Genomic DNA, 15,381 nt, shown 5'->3' on the forward strand with positions numbered 1-15,381 from the left:
CCCCAGTGCCAGGCCCCGGAGGACAGCAGCGCTGGAGCTCAGGTAAGGAGAGAAGCGCCATCACCGTGTGTCTGTGGCGAGGGGAGCCCCCTGAGCCAGGGTAAAGAGAGAAGCGCCATCACGCTGTGTCTGTGGTGAGGGGAGCCCCCGAGCCGGGGTAAAGAGAGAAGCGCCATCACGGTGTGTCTGTGGTGAGGGGAGCCCCTGAGCCGGGGTAAGGAGAGAAGCGCCATCACGGTGTGTCTGTGGTGAGGGGAGCCCTCCGAGCCGGGGTAAGGAGAGAAGCGCCATCACGCTGTGTCTGTGGTGAGGGGAGCCCCCGAGCGGGGGTAAAGAGAGAAGCGCCATCACGCTGTGTCTGTGGTGAGGGGAGCCCTCCGAGCCGGGGTAAGGAGAGAACCGCCATCACGCTGTGTCTGTGGTGAGGGGAGCCCCCGAGCGGGGGTAAAGAGAGAAGCGCCATCACGGTGTGTCTGTGGTGAGGGGAGCCCCCTTAGCCGGGGTAAAGAGAAAAGCGCCATCACGCTGTGTCTGTGGTGAGGGGAGCCCTCCGTTCATTCCCCCCTGTTTGCAGGACCGTCCAGGCCCTGCAGTGTGCTTTGACACTGAAGCTGCCAAAACAAAGGAAGGAACCCACTGCAGTTTTATTTTTCCTTAGATAAATTTTTTATATAGAATATATTACAGTCAGAATTCTCAGCTTTTAATCAAAAGATAACAAGTTATTGCAGTTTTTTACCCAGTGAAACTACCGGTGAAAGAACTTTCTAGAAAGCTGTCCTGTCATTTAAAAAAAAAGAGGGAGAAAACCCCACCCAGACAGAAAATACACATGTAGGTTGCACTTGGTACCCACGGGCGCCCTGCCGGGCGTGTGGGCATCCGTGTGGAGAGGGCAGCATGAGGTGAGGCAGCGGCGATGGGCACAACACTATGGCGAGGGAGGCAGGCCTGGGGCTAGCGGGGTCGGTTCCTAGGCACGGTGCTTCTGCTCGGCTTAACTGCTCTTAGATCAGGGAATGAACGCGCGGTGGTAGGCAGGGAGGGAGGGAGGGAGGGAGAAGGGTGGCGGCGCTGCTGTGGCGGGCGCGGGGAGCGCCGCCCCTCAGCCTCGCCTCAGCTCGTGCAGCTTGTGGGCGACGCGCTCCAGCTCGGCCTCGATGGCAGCCAGGCTCTCCAGCTCCTGGTCCTGCAACAAAAGCCCAGGATTGTCAGTGGTTACAGGTGGGCAGCCCTCACCCCCCAGAGCTACAGAGAGCACGGCCTTGTCCTGCTCCATCCCTTCAGCCTGCATTTGTCTCTCTGCCTCTCTGGACAAATCAGTGTGAGCAACACTGATTACTTCTGGCCTAATGTTTAATTACTGCTGCTAGTGATGCAGCTGCCATCCTTCCCCCGTACCCTGCCGGGTAGGGCAGCCCCCACCGGGGCTGTGCCCCCAGAACATGGGGTTGGAGGGAGATGGCTGCTGCAGGGGCAGCCAGGGCAGGCTCTGCCAAAAGCACTGGGCGCCAGCACTGAGTCAGTGCCGTCAGACCGGGGTGGGCAGGGCTGCCTGCCACCTTCGGGAAGTGCAGCATGGGCCCTGCCCTCTCCCCACCCTGCCCTGGGTCTTGGCTTGCACCTCCATTAGCAGAAGATACTTTTTCTGGTAAAATTGTGACTGAGGAAGCCATCAGTTCAAAGGCTCAAGCTGCCCATCACTTGGTAGTCTTTCTATACCAGCTCTTGTGTATCTATGCTGTCACCTGTAGCTGCTTTATTTGGTGCTGGTACTCATGCCTGACTGCATGGCTTTGCTTGAGCTCAGGTCATATCCAGCTGGCCCTGCCTTGCTGCCAGCCCGAGCCCTGCTTGTCCCTCACAGCTGTGGTCACCTGGGCTCTTTGCAGACCATGCACTCAGTGTAGCAGCAGCAGGCTCTGTGTGAGCAAACTTGGTGCAGTACCTTTTCCCATTGGCAGAGCTGAGGTGGCAGCCCCTCTCCTGTGTGGAGGGAGCAAAGCCTCGCTGTTCCCTTCAGCAGCTGCAAACCACTGGTTGACCCTGAGCCACTGCACTGCATATGGCTGGTGTGAGAAAAGTAAAGGCAGTATGAAAAAAGGGGGTTGTTTTCTCTTCTAAGCTGTTTTCCTGAACAGGGAAAAAAAGTCACTTTGCTCCTCCATTGAACCCTTGGCTCCGCCCCTGGGAAAGCTCTGGCTACAGTAGGGTGCCAGCAGCTCAGAGTGCCTTCAAACACCCAGGGTGGCCAAGCAGCTATTCCATTTAGTTTGAAGTGGGTCAGGGAGCAGCTGACTGAGCTCACCTTGCTGGAGAACTTGGGCTGCAACTTCTGTAGCCCCCAGAAAGGGAGAAAAATAGGTTCTGAAATTCTCTATAGCGCTCAGAGAGAGCTTGGTCAGACCCAAGCCATTGCCTGTGTGCTCTGGCTCACATCTGCCTGGTCCCACATGCTGAACCCTGGAAAGTGCAAGGGCCCTCACTCTCAGCCCATATCTGTACCCACACTGACCTCACTGGCCAAGACACAGCCCAGTGGCCCAAAAATGAAGAGAGGGACAGGACAGCAGCCAGAGCTTGTGCCTTCCCTCACTGCTGTGTGCCTGGCCTTCCTCACTGACTCCCAGAGGCCCTGATCTAGTTTAAAAAGCCAATCAAACAAAAATATCTTGCTGCAGCTGTAAACACAGCAGTTTTGCAGCCTCAGCAACCTCCTTTCCAATCCCCATTTGGAGACTGTCTGCCACCTCGCAGACAAGGTGCACCTCAGAGCTACCCGCAGGGCGGGTGGGGAGCAGCATCCCTGGGGAGAGATGTGGGATGTGAGCAGACAGTGATGGGAGGCAGATGGGACAGCCCACCCCACTGCACCCCGGCTCTGAGCTGAGACTTTACACTTTGCTTTGAACCAATACAACTGGAGATGCTTTTATGGGGGAATGCTGGTGGGCAATTTTTGGCCAGTGGTTTGGCACATAACTGAGGCAGGAGAGGTGTTTTGGAGGCAAGAGAGCCAACTGGCTTCGCTCACCCGCTGCCCCAGCCTGTTCCCAGGCACCTGACCATGGCCTGCCCCAGGCTCACAAAGCCCAGCCAAGCCCCACTGCCCAGTTCCCTGTATTATCCCAAATCAACTGTGCCTGTAGCTGGGCTTCAGCACAAAGGTGAACCCATCAGCAGTTCCTGGCTGCTGGGGTTGTGCTGAGCATCACTCAAGGTATCAGGGAAGGAGATCTCTGACTCTGGAAGCCTGGCTCAGATGTATTTCTGTATCTGTCCACCATTTCCACTCCAATACCTCAGGTTTCTCACCACAGCTGCACCCCAGGATTACCTCTGTAGGAGGTCTGACATTACTCACTCCATCCCTCAGACAGGGAAAGCATTCCTTTTGACTTGGAAGGGCTTTGGGACACAAGGACTACCCCTAGGCTCCAGTTATAGCCCTGGCCACTATGTCTGGCCAGTGCAGAAGTGCTGTCACTGGAGACGTGACTCTGGGGGGCAGGGAATGCTTTTGCACTAGACATGTAAACAAGGATAAAAACCAAAGGCATGGCAGGTGCAAACTTCAATAATACCTGAGGCTGAATGACTGAAAGTTCACTAAGCATCAACTTAATGCCTCAGAGGACCGCTGCTGGCTACGTTAAGGCCAGTATACCATCCACATCTCCAAGCATACTTTGGATAACTGGGTGGGATTTATTCTTAAGCCTGTATACACCAACCTCTGTTCTCCTGTTAGCGCTGCCTTCCTCATCCTTCTTTTCTTCAGGCATGGGAGCAAGTGGAAAGCCTCCTTCACTGCTGTCTTCCTTCGAGTGATGCTTCCATGATCTCACATCTTCCTCTGGACTACTGAAGGCATACTTGCGGGACCTAAATGTCTTTTTCATGGACCTGTCTGGGTCTTCCTCGCTATCATTTTCCTCCATGCGCTTCTTTGATGTCAGCTGCTTGGCCAGCTCATCCATTTTGTTCCACCTCTTGGTGTCTTCCCACTCCCTGGAGGACTCCTCCTCCATCTCATCACTTTTGGCATCCCTGGGCTGAAAGGTTTCCTCTTCTCCCTGCATCTCCTCATCCTCCAGGCGATGCCTTCCTCCTCTCAGTGTCCGGGGCTGCTCTTCCTCCTCCTCTTCCTCCTCCTCTTCAGAGCTCTGCACATCTTTTCCAAACCCCAGCTCATCTTCGTTATCTGAAAGAGCATTAAACAAAGCAGTGAACACAACTGTTAACGTGTTTAAGATCCACCTTTGAACTGAGCCTTCAACAGCGATGCCAGATTTCTTGACTTAGGTCTGCTTTCCCAAGACTCTGGAAATACCCACTCTCACCTTGCCAGGGCAATAATGGGGCTTGAAGGCTGCAGTTAAAACCCCTGTAGAAAGCTCAGGGAAGATGAATGAGTTGTTCCCAGGATCTGTGAGAGCTGAGCAGCGAGGCAGCTGCAGGGCCTGTGTTACTTGCTGTGCATGGGCCCGTGTGTCAGATGTTTGTGGTGGGGTCTGGGTGGCTGCTGGCTGGTGTGTTTCTGTGAACCCAGTAAGCACCTGCCTCAACTCTTTGGCTTTGAAGCCCCTCACCCATCTGTCTCAGTGCCCTCAGCTCACCCCAGGAAGGTATGAGTGCAGTCTGGGATACGTACTGTCACCTCTCTGCATCTCCTCAGCCTCCTCGTCCTCCTCAGCCAAATCGAGTGACCTCTCTCCTTCAGTAGGGTCCTCCTCTGCAGCTTCATCTCCATCATCCTCCCGCTCCACACGCTCCCCTGCTACCTCCTTGCTGTGCTCCTGACCCTGCCTGGATGGCTCTTCTCCCTCATCCTCAAGCTCCAGGCTGTCCCTGGAGCCTCTGGGCTCCTCCTCTTCATCCCCTTGCTGCTGCTGCTCATCCTCACTGAAATTTTTGCCAATGTGGTTGTCCAAAACTTTGTTTCGATGGGTATCCTCTGTATCCCTGATGTCATTGCTCTCAGCTTCCTCCTGATCCTCTTTCTCAACAGGGTTGGTATCCCATGGCCTGGGTTCCCTCTCCTCCAGGCTTTTTTCTTCCTCTCTTGAGTCTTCATTTTGCTGGGGCTTCTCTGCTGCTAGCTCAGCCAGGGACCCTGTGGGCTGCTCCTCTTCAGGGTGCTCCCCTGCAGCATCTACAGAGAGAGAAAAAAGAAGAAACACCTCTGCTGAGAGCTTATTTCGCAACCAGCAAAGGCCAAGCATTTCTTAGGGAGCTTCAGCCCTGCTCAGCAATCTGCTTAGCCAGCCCGTGGATCCTTTTGCAAGTCACTTCAGCATATGCTTGCATTCAAGCAAGACAGTGTTCTCTCTGGTGCCTGTGCTCCTGGAGAGACTTGCAAGGCTGAAGTTAAACATATGCTGAAGTGTTTTGCTGCAGCACAGTCCTCATCACCATCTCTTGAGATGCCAGCCACGAATTCACCCTGCATGAAACCAGACTGCATGTAAAATTAAATTATTTAGGAGCATAATACTTGCACAGCTCTCCCTGCTCTGAGTGCTGCACTCACATCACATCCTTATTTCTCCCACCAGGCTAAAGAGGCAGCCAGCCCTGTTCACAGGGTGCTGGAGGGAGGAGGGGTGTCTCTGCTTCTGCAAAGGAATTACTCAGCAGGAGCTTAATGTGGGCTGAGTATTTGCTCTTGCTCATGGGAGATTGGCCTCTTTTAACACTATTAGCCAGAGAAAACACTTTGCAAAAGAAAATATGGGAGTTTAAAAGCCAGAGAGATATGGAAAGGTAAGTGCATCCCTAAGGAGGGCTGAGGAGCATGCTAGGATGAAGGGATGCAGAGAGCTGGTCACATAAGGCTGGTGGCCGCCTGTGACACTGTGCTGGTGTCACCAGACTGTCAGTGGGCTTGGTTGGCCCATGTGCCCCATTTCATCTTCACTTCATCTTCCTTCATTTCCACACTGCCGGAGCAAGAGTTTCAGGTGTGTCTTGGCAGTAGGGAGATGCAGTGCCACCATCCTACCTGTTGGGTTTTGGTGGCTGCAGCAGCAGCAGCCCCTGGGGGTGTCACTCCTCATTGCTCTAAGTAGTTTCAGTGTCACAGCACTGCTGTGCTGCTGTGGGCCAGCCATGTTCCCAAGAGCTGCTTGAGACCCTCTGTTCCTTGACAAGGAGTCACATCACCCCACATTTGCATTGTATCTTCCTGACAAGGAAAAGGGAAGGGGCCAACCCCTCCTTTCTGCTAATCTGTCTGCCTGTAGTAAGGCCAGAGAAACACTGGCAAGGGGAAATCTCAGCTGAAGGTGATCTTTCCAAGGTACAGGTGTTTTGTGTTGATGTGTGCACTGTGTGTGTTTCAATTTTCCCTTTAGAGACTAGTTATTTAATATCTTAGGTGCCTGGAAACAAGGGTGATAGGCAAAAAACCAGATCACCTTTGCCTGTTTCACTGACTCTTTCAGTGCGGGATTTCCCTGGCTGTGATTTATTTTAAGTGTTATAAGTGAGTGAAAGTGTCAGCAGCAGGGTGGAAAAGTCAGTATCACTTTAGTAACTTGACCATCACCAGTTACTATAGCTCAGAGACTACGTGTTGTTTGAGCTGGTAAATAAGAACAAAGCAAACACCAGGTTGCTTGTGTGTGTCAGCAGCAACATCAAAGAAAATAGAAGCAGATGGACATATCAAGGCTGTTTGGAAGAAGATCCTTGTTTACAGCCTGACCTGGATTTCCCGGGGGTGGAGGCTGACACTGACCTCTCTGCTTGTTCTTGTTGTTCTGACTTTCAAGGACTTCAGAAAGTTCATCTTCAAAGCCGCTATTTTTCTTCTGCTGCTGAGTTCTCTCATTGGCACCTGTGTCAAGTAACAAAAGGTAGGGAAAGGCAACAGTCCCTTCTGTATTTCAGAAAGTAGAGGTAGGAAAATAGTTCTGTGCCCCTTATGTTTGCTACAGTAGAAAAATCCACCTGGGAGCTGGAAGGAGTGAGACTGGGGGATACGTGAATCAACTGCAGTAACAAAACCACAGTCAAAAACATCATCTGCAAGAAAGAAAATGGTCTCTAAATAGAGATGCAGGGTTACCAGTAAAACTAATATTGATGGAGATCTTGGGAATAAGAGGTGCCAAACTGCAGCACACTGAGGGCAACAAAAGACTTCATCACCAGAGTACTGAAAGATAAAAATTGCCTTCTGCCATATTCTGCCTATGCACCTCTGTTGAGGTGATCACTGAGAGTTCCTGTGTCCTCCAGCCTGGTTGGGGGGGCCCCTCTCCCCTGCTGGGAGGAAGAAGCAGCGTTCATTTCCACTGCAGGGGTAGTCTGGGGCTCCAAGGCCCCATTCCTTAGCTCTGGAGTTATGGAACCTGCTAGAAAAATACAACACCCAGGAGAGAGGTGTCTGAAGGCAGCAGGAGCTGGAGGTTAGGCTGCAGCTGTCCTGGCAACCAGCAATGGGATCTGCAAGCCAAGCAAGCCCTGTCTAAATCAGCTCATGCCCTGCTTCTGGGCCTTAATGCAAGAGCAAGAGCCAGTGCTGCCAGCCCAGTCCTCTCTAGCCCAGAACTGAATGGTGTGGGCTCTCCAGCCTGAGCAGAACCAGCTGCACCAGCACAGAGGACACCAAGATTAACACCTTTGCTTTTCCCTTGGTCTACAAGACTGTTCCACCCCCAGTGTCTGTGATCTGTAGGTTGGATCTCATGTTATCCTGGCACTAAGTGGTGTGGTGAGCTCAGGCAAGAGTGGAGCAAGGTGCACCTCCGTGTAACAAGTTCCTTCTCGTGGACTCCATACTGAGTGGCACAGCCTGCCTGATATCTGAGTGCTCCTCCTCAAATCCCTGGTGTGCCTGGGCAGCCATATCCCAGCATACTGAAGAAACCATGTCTTCTTTCTGCTGGATCACCAGAGCATCCATGGAGTCCATCTGAGGTCACTGAGCATCTGTCCCCTCCACCATTTGGGGAGTGACTAAAATATGGCTTTGGGAACTGCATAAGACTCTTTCCCAACTCCAACTTCCTGAATTTTTCCTCTCCCTTCTCCCTCTTGCCTCTGTGGCTTCCTTAATCTGAAAGCATTCTGGTGGCACTGCCTTCCAGCCATCTCTGGCAGACTTGCCACACAGGAGCAGGGCACAGGAATGCCCTAGTCATTGTTTCTCTGGTGATTCCCAGCTGCCCCCTAGTTACCCCAGGGACAAGGAGTAGGGAAGGCCAGGAGGTGTTCTCCCTGCAGCCTGGGGACAGCTGTGTTGGAGCCTCATCCGAACAGAGGGATCTGGACTAGCTCTGAAGTAGCCTTGCCTGAGATCTGCATGTTGGCTCTGGGCAACTGTGCACCAAAGAATGTCCATTTTTTCCCTCAACACCCCTTGGCACAGCTCCATGGTGTTGCTGCTGCCCCCACATTAACCAGTGCAATTAACCTGCACCTCTCCAAACAAAAGAAACTTTATTTAAGGAAGCCGTCAAAAAATACCCATTAGCTCAAGAATATTTTCCCTGGGGTTTTTAAGGTGCAAGTCTTACTCACTGTTCAGTGGGGCTTCCTTGCTGCCACACCTGGGTTTAATGCTAGACTCTAGCTGCACAGACAGTGGAGGTTTTCTTACCTTTCATTCTAGTTTGGGAGCTGGTGATTATTTGTTGAATTAGATGACAGTGTTTCCTTTTAGAGTTCTCCCACCTCAGAATGTCTTGAGACTACATCACTACCAAGTTACACTAATAGCTATTGAAATTATCAGATACATATTGAAGTTATTATAAACAAAATTCCTTCTCCCACTGACACAATCTCTGCTGAAAATACTGGAACTACATTTCCTCGGGCATATTTATATGATCTCAAATTAATACAAAATAAAAAAACAAACACAAAACCAACCAAACAATAAAACCCTATAAGGGACTACAACAGAAGAAAACAATCCTCCCTATAGTTACATTCCCAAAAAAATATACTGGCACTGTACCTTGTGCAGCAATTTCCTGAAGTTCCTTCAGTAAGTTTTGGTGGCGAAGGATAGAAATAATTCGTTCATCTGCAACAGGGGAGACTTAGTACAGAAAGTAGTCAAAGCAAACCTCGCCCCAACCCCAGGAAATGAAACAGAACCCAAATGCCACTCCTTCATTTGCTCTTTTCTCTCCCTTGGTCTGATTTGCTCTCGCATCTTAACCATGTGATTAAGACAACAGGAAGGTCCTATGAGGACCAGGCAGTTTGATGTCACCCAGCACCCCTGTGGCTACATGCTAGCATGAGGCATGGCCTGGGACAAGCAGTGGCTCCATCCCTGCTCCTGGGGACCAGTATAGCCCAGTGGAAGAGGAAGGTGAACACGTCAGGGACCCCTTGACAGGGGTCCAGAGACCAGGGCTCAGTTGGTCAGGGCAGGACCAGCCCCTACTTGCCAGATTTGCTTTTGCTGATACCCAGCACTAAGTCTGAGGCAGTACCTCCTCGCAGAGTTTCTAGGCATTCCTCACTGATCGGCAGGGGGTTTGGCTTAGATAAAGTATCAGAGATGACCTCTACAATGCACTTCATCACCTAGAAAGAGACAAAAATACAAATTAAAGAACTGATTTTTTGTCTTTTATTCTTACTCGTTACCAAGGCTAAAGTACAGCAGATGATGGCACAGATCTTCTTGCTTTTCTGGTCAAGCTGGAACTGAATGTTCAGTTCTTGTTTTCCCTAGCTCAGGAACAGAAGGTACCTCCTGCAGCTGAGAAGTGAGGAAATTACACGTGACAATGGAAAGAGCTTCTTCCACATGACACTCAATTCAGCTAAGGATTGCATGGCTTCAGATCACACCAGAGTCTGAGCACATCTGGAGAGTAAAGGGTATCTACATATATACACAGAAAATCCAAAATCATCCTCTTTTAAGTCAATATATCTCAACCTCCATCTCATAAAAGGACTCAATGGGAGGTTGTAGAGAGCAAAAAGTGGTCATAGCTGTTCAATAGATGACCTTGAAATCTTAAAAGCTCTTCAAACCCTCGGGAAGACATAGTTAGGTGGAAGCTAGGCATGGATGGTGAGGTGAGGCAAACTACTTTCAAACACAGATGAGAAATACTGCTCTCAAGTCCTAGAAAGGACAAGACACTCCGGAGAAGTGTTTGACCTTGTGCTTTGAGCGTTCAAGCCATCTATTATAGACTGGAAGAGCTCTACATGATGACAGGTCATCTGAAAGCAAACAAGTTCTGACATAGCTTCTCAGACAGGATGAGCTCTGGGCTCACCCTTTCCAGCAGCCCATTTTGTTGGTGTAAAACCAGGAGCGTTATTTTATGTAATTTGTCACCTGCACTGAGATTGCAGGCATCCTTGCCATGCCAAGACACACTGCTAGGAGCCCTAGTGTGTGGTCACATAGACCCAAATGATCACACAGAACAGAAACATTCACTACAGTCTGGTGTTGGTTGGTAGGGAAGGAATCAGGCTGCTTAGTTCAAAAGGGCAATTTTTTATAATGCAATCTAGGAAGAATGCAGGGCTCACAATTGCCTGTGGGAAAAAAAGAGAGGCTAAATTGAAAAAAAAGAATGCAAGTTAAGCCTTGGAGGCAAAAGATTCACTCACTGAACCTCTTTCTTCTGATGATTTCAGCAGGCAGCCCTGAGAGCCCTGACCTCCCTCACAATGTACCATTCTCAGGAGAGCAGAGCGCTGTGGCTGCAGTAGAAATTAAACACAAGTCAGCAGTCCCCAGTCATCCACAATGCTGTTCATTCAAGCAGTTGGATATATTCACTGGACAGCTGGAATGGGCAAATTCTCACCCTGTGTGAGGAGAGAATTCTGCTTTTGCAAATCACAGCCATAAAATGTTGAACTCTACGCCTTACACAGTTTGAAGGAATTGCCTAATGGATTACAAATGCTACAGGAAAGATTAAAAAAAAAAAAGAAAGCAGGGGAATTTCCCTGGTATAATTCCCCTATATCACAAGTGATCCATTAATACTGATTTTAGATGAGTCACTCTAAATAGAAAAAACTCCAGAATCTGATATTTCTCTCTCATGTTTCCCAACCTTTGGACCCACTTATTATAGCAGTATTTGATGCAGCTTCAGAAGTTAAGACTTTCTCAGCATGAGAAGTAAGACTCTGGTTCAATGAAATATTCTATTCAAGCTTTTTCAAGACTTCTAAGCTGATCTAAGGTCCTTGTCTGAGCACAAAGAGACGCATCACTCACCACAGAAATACATTCAGCTCTGTGGAAGAGCTTTGTAAGGTAATGAAATGAGGAGTGCAGTCATCCCACAACACTCTCCTTGTCTTTTTGTTAGAGGAAGTCTTGCAGAGTGAGACTTCACAAGGTCATGAAACAACATCCTTCATCAGGAAATGGAGGAGATCCTTTCCAAATGAATGTAATTAATCCAGTGCAGAAACTCAGACTGGAATTTTGCCATGGCTATCATCTAACCATGAGCATGTAACTAGATCCTTAAGAGCAGCTCACAATGTCCCTACACAGAAATCTCCAAAGTGTTGTGCCCTTACAAGGACAGCTTTCTCCATATTTGAGCTCAGCTATGCCCTTCTAAAATGTATGATTGTAAGTGAGAAATAGTATCCTTCAAGCAAGAGTGGGCAAACACCAGAGACATTGTAAATGCTTTGGTCTTGTTCAGCTTTCTATGGAGAGCCCTTGGTGTAGGGAAAGTCTGATGAGCTATCCAGGAAAGGCCTGCAGGTGCTGACTACCCATTACACAGCCCTGAGCCACCCACAAAAGCTGGTGGCATAGAACATGTGTAGGAATGTAGGTGTGTAGGAATAGCTGCAGTGCTTGTTGCTGTATTCATGTGATGATATCCCTGCCCTAATCTGTTCCATGAGACCAGGAATTGCTTCCCTGAAATGCTGTCTCTCAGAGGATGGTGCAGGCAGGAAAGCCCTAATAGCTTCTTCCAGTTGCAGCAAATCCAAAAGAAAGCTGAGTTTGCTCTCTGTTAGAGCCTGGGTCAGTGTAATACCCAGGGAAGGGGGGCAGTCTTGGGAAAGTCCTTTCTTGGTGTAAGCATTTCCATAGAGTTGCACCAACTGTCACAAAAGTGCCCATTTTTTACACGTAGAATATATTGGGGAAGAGACCTCACAAGGAAAATCATATGATGAATGGGTTGTCCCATCAGATGCCCACTCTGGCATGGAAAGTTGAAGGGCTAAGTGCCTGTCCCACATCCCCTTCCACAGCAGCACACAGCCTGAGGAAGGCACTCAGTGTCTCACAGCTCATGGCTCTGTCCCAGCAAGGGCTAAGCAGGCTAAAAGTCTTAACAAAGCAACTGCTCTCCAGCCCAGGCGCGTCTCACAGGACACAGGGAGGTGTGTTGCTCATGGCACACGTCCTGCAGGTAACTGCAATGGAGCCTGTGGCTGAGACTGGCATCATTGTGCCCTCCCTTGCTGCTGCCTGGGGAAAAAGATTGTGTGGCTAGAGGATTTCATAAAACGAAATGGTTCAAGAAGTAAAAAGGAAAAATGCTGGAGTTTCCTTTGCGGACATGAATTTCCAAAGAAATTTTAATTTGGGCAGCGAAGAGATCATCCCGTGAAAGATGGGGAAGGGGGTGGGTCAGGGAGTTGTGTCTGACATAGGTAAACACAGGCAAACCCCCCGTCCAAGCATTTAGGTGGCAAAAGGCCGTTGGAGGTGCACGTTTGTGAAACGTGGCTATAAATGTTGGAGGGTGTGACACAGATATGTGCACAGAAGCCTGTAAAGGAGGGCTGGAGAGGTCAGCCAAGTCCTGCACTGCTCGTAGCCATCCAGACAGGCTGAGCAGGAGCTGAGGATGGATTAGCAAGCTGAGAGTACCAGTTGCCTATTTTTCCAGAGCATGCATGTTTAAGTAGCACACAAACTCAGATGTATACACCTCCAAACACACACAGTTCCTGAATCACATCTCCCCCCACTCTCCCCTGAGTCACCTCCTGTTGGGAGCTTTGAAAAGATGAAAGTAGGAGGACTAAGGAGAGTTTTACCCAGCCTCCATCTCCTCTCTAAACAGGCTTGCATTCCTCTGTTGCATCCTGAAGGACTTCCTTGGCTGTCCAGAAGTGGATGCACAAAGGGTAAATTCTCTTAGGAAGGGAGCAGAGATGGATCCTGCTTGAGCGATCTCATGCAAATTCCTGGCACTTTCTACAGGGTATTTCAGAGGGAGTGGCCCAAACCCAACCACCTAGGTGGAGGTGAAACATCACATCCTTTCTCTTCATTTGACCCTTCCACTACAGGCTCAGCCTTACCTTAGTGTCGCCTTTATTCATGTCATTTGTCACAGGAAGGGAGACGGCTGTAAGGTAAGGGGAGGGGGAAAAAAGGGAGAACTTGTTATTCATCTCATCTGGAACACAAGCAGAGAAACATTATCCTGCTAAAACGGGAGTGGAGAAGAGGGGCATCTCTCTCTGATGGAAGTGGTCCCGGGATGCAGCAGCTGGATGTGTGCAGTGCTGGGAAGGGAAGGGAAGGGAAGGGAAGGGAAGGGAAGGGAAGGGAAGGGAAGGGAAGGGAAGGGAAGGTGCCTAGGCTGGCAGGGCCCTGCGGCGCTCGGCAGTGACCTTGCGGCGGCCGCTGTCCGCGGTGCTGAAGGGGCCGGGCCGTCCCTGTCCGCAGTGCTGGGGGCGCGGGCGGAGCGGGGCCGGCGGGCAGCGCTGCCGGGGGCCCAGAGGGACACGGACCCATCCCAGCCCCACTTACCCGGCACGGCCAGGAGCAGGACGGCGAGCAGTTCTGGCCGGCTCATGGTGCTGGCAGGATGGAGGCAGGGAGAAAGGGGCAGAGGACGAGACTGTCGTGGTGTGGGGGCTCCAGGCAAGGTGCCGGGGCGAGAGCAGCACGGAGCGTGTGTATCTACGCCAGTGCCCTGGCTGAAGATCCCAGATGGGGCACTGCAGCAACCGGCTCATTTATATATCTCAGCCCTCGGAAATGGCGTCAGGAGGAAGCCACCTCCTCCTCTGCCCCCTCCCCTCACACACAGGCTTCCCATCAGCCTCCATCACTCGCCGGGTGTCGGAGGAGCCCCGACCTCCCCGGCTGCCCGTGCAAAGGTGTGATGCTCTGGTTGCTCCATCTGCTCGCACTCTGCAGGCGCAGGAAGGCTGGGAGGTGTGTTTCCAGGATACTGCTTTTCCAGCACCTCACCCGACACTGGCAATGTGAGGCACCTCTGCACGTGTCCTCTCTCCATGTACCTGGAGTCAAACGTGAGGTACCTCATGAGTCCCGGCCAGCACTGCAATCTGTAGATGATTTTGCCCTCTCAGAACCCCATTGTCTTTCACTCATCATGGAAGTTTAGAACAGGTGCTGAAAATTTTAGATGTCTTTTTAAAAGATCTCCACTCCAGGGAACTGGTCACCATGAAAAGGGCTTGCTAATGGACATGGTAAGTTCCAGCAGTTCTCTGAAAAGTGTGTTAGAAGGATATTATTTGGGGTAATGATCAAAGACTGGTTCATCTGCTGTCCACCTATGACTCTATAAGCAAAATTTTAATAGGTTGCTAGCTGTTTTTCAATGCTTTATAACACTCTAGCAATACCCTACACTCCAAAGTTGAAGTAACCAAGATTACCTGGCTGCCAGTTTGCATTGATAAGGGAGAGAAAGGAAACAACAATTCGTGTAATTCTCTTAGTCACAAGCATTTCCACGCTTTTGAAAAAATAGCTGTCTATTCTTTGGATGGAGCATCTGTCAGGTCAGCCAGCTGGATTCTTTGTTTAAAGTGACTCCAATGCTTCTTTAGGACAATGCTTCTTTAGGAATAGCAGCTCTGCTACTCCATTCTATCCCTCAAACAATTTCAGAGGTCACAAAATGCAAGGACTTAGACTAGAAAACAAAATTCAGAAAAATGCACCATCTTTCTTCCCCACCCTGCCTCACTCTGCTCACTGGGGAGTCCTGCACTCAAGGAATTAGGGAGAACCCAAGAGGTCATCACTTGTCATCTGGCCTAAGATGACAAGAACTTTTCTATGAGATTAGGCAGTACAGACTGCACCATTGTTTTCCCTTTCTCTTTCCAGGTGTTCCCAAATGTCCTCTAAAATCCATCTCATTTAAATGCATGCTTCAAATGACACATTTGGATTGTAAAAGGCCATTCATACGAAAACTGAGCTGCTCTTGTCTGTTGCATTTTCTAGTTAAATGCAGAGAAAAGATGGAAATAAATTGATCTTCTGAACAGTGCTTTGTGGATGGCAGTGATGGTTGGTTAAATGTTTATAAGTCTATGAAACGAACACCAGTGACAGTTCTTGTTCTATGGGGAACCTCCAGGAATAAGAGATCTCCTTTCTTTTTTGTTGTTGTGTTG

The 15,381-nt window shown here is 50.0% G+C and overlaps 1 protein-coding gene across 1 annotated transcript; it reads right to left on the reverse strand.

The window, feature by feature from the left end:
* Positions 1-1,105: 1,105 nt before the first annotated feature.
* Positions 1,106-13,796, reverse strand: CHGA (chromogranin A; the record flags this gene model as incomplete). The annotated part of the gene is made up of 8 exons (XM_084208028.1): positions 1,106-1,189; positions 3,735-4,204; positions 4,655-5,155; positions 6,743-6,841; positions 8,972-9,040; positions 9,459-9,552; positions 13,297-13,343; positions 13,751-13,796. The coding sequence occupies 8 exons, from the start codon at positions 13,794-13,796 to the stop codon at positions 1,106-1,108; spliced, it is 1,410 nt and encodes a 469-aa protein (XP_084064154.1).
* Positions 13,797-15,381: the final 1,585 nt, after the last annotated feature.

The sequence above is a fragment of the Fringilla coelebs genome (assembly GCF_963513975.1).
Source record: "Fringilla coelebs genome assembly, chromosome: 6".
Classification (NCBI taxonomy): Eukaryota; Metazoa; Chordata; class Aves; order Passeriformes; family Fringillidae; genus Fringilla; species Fringilla coelebs.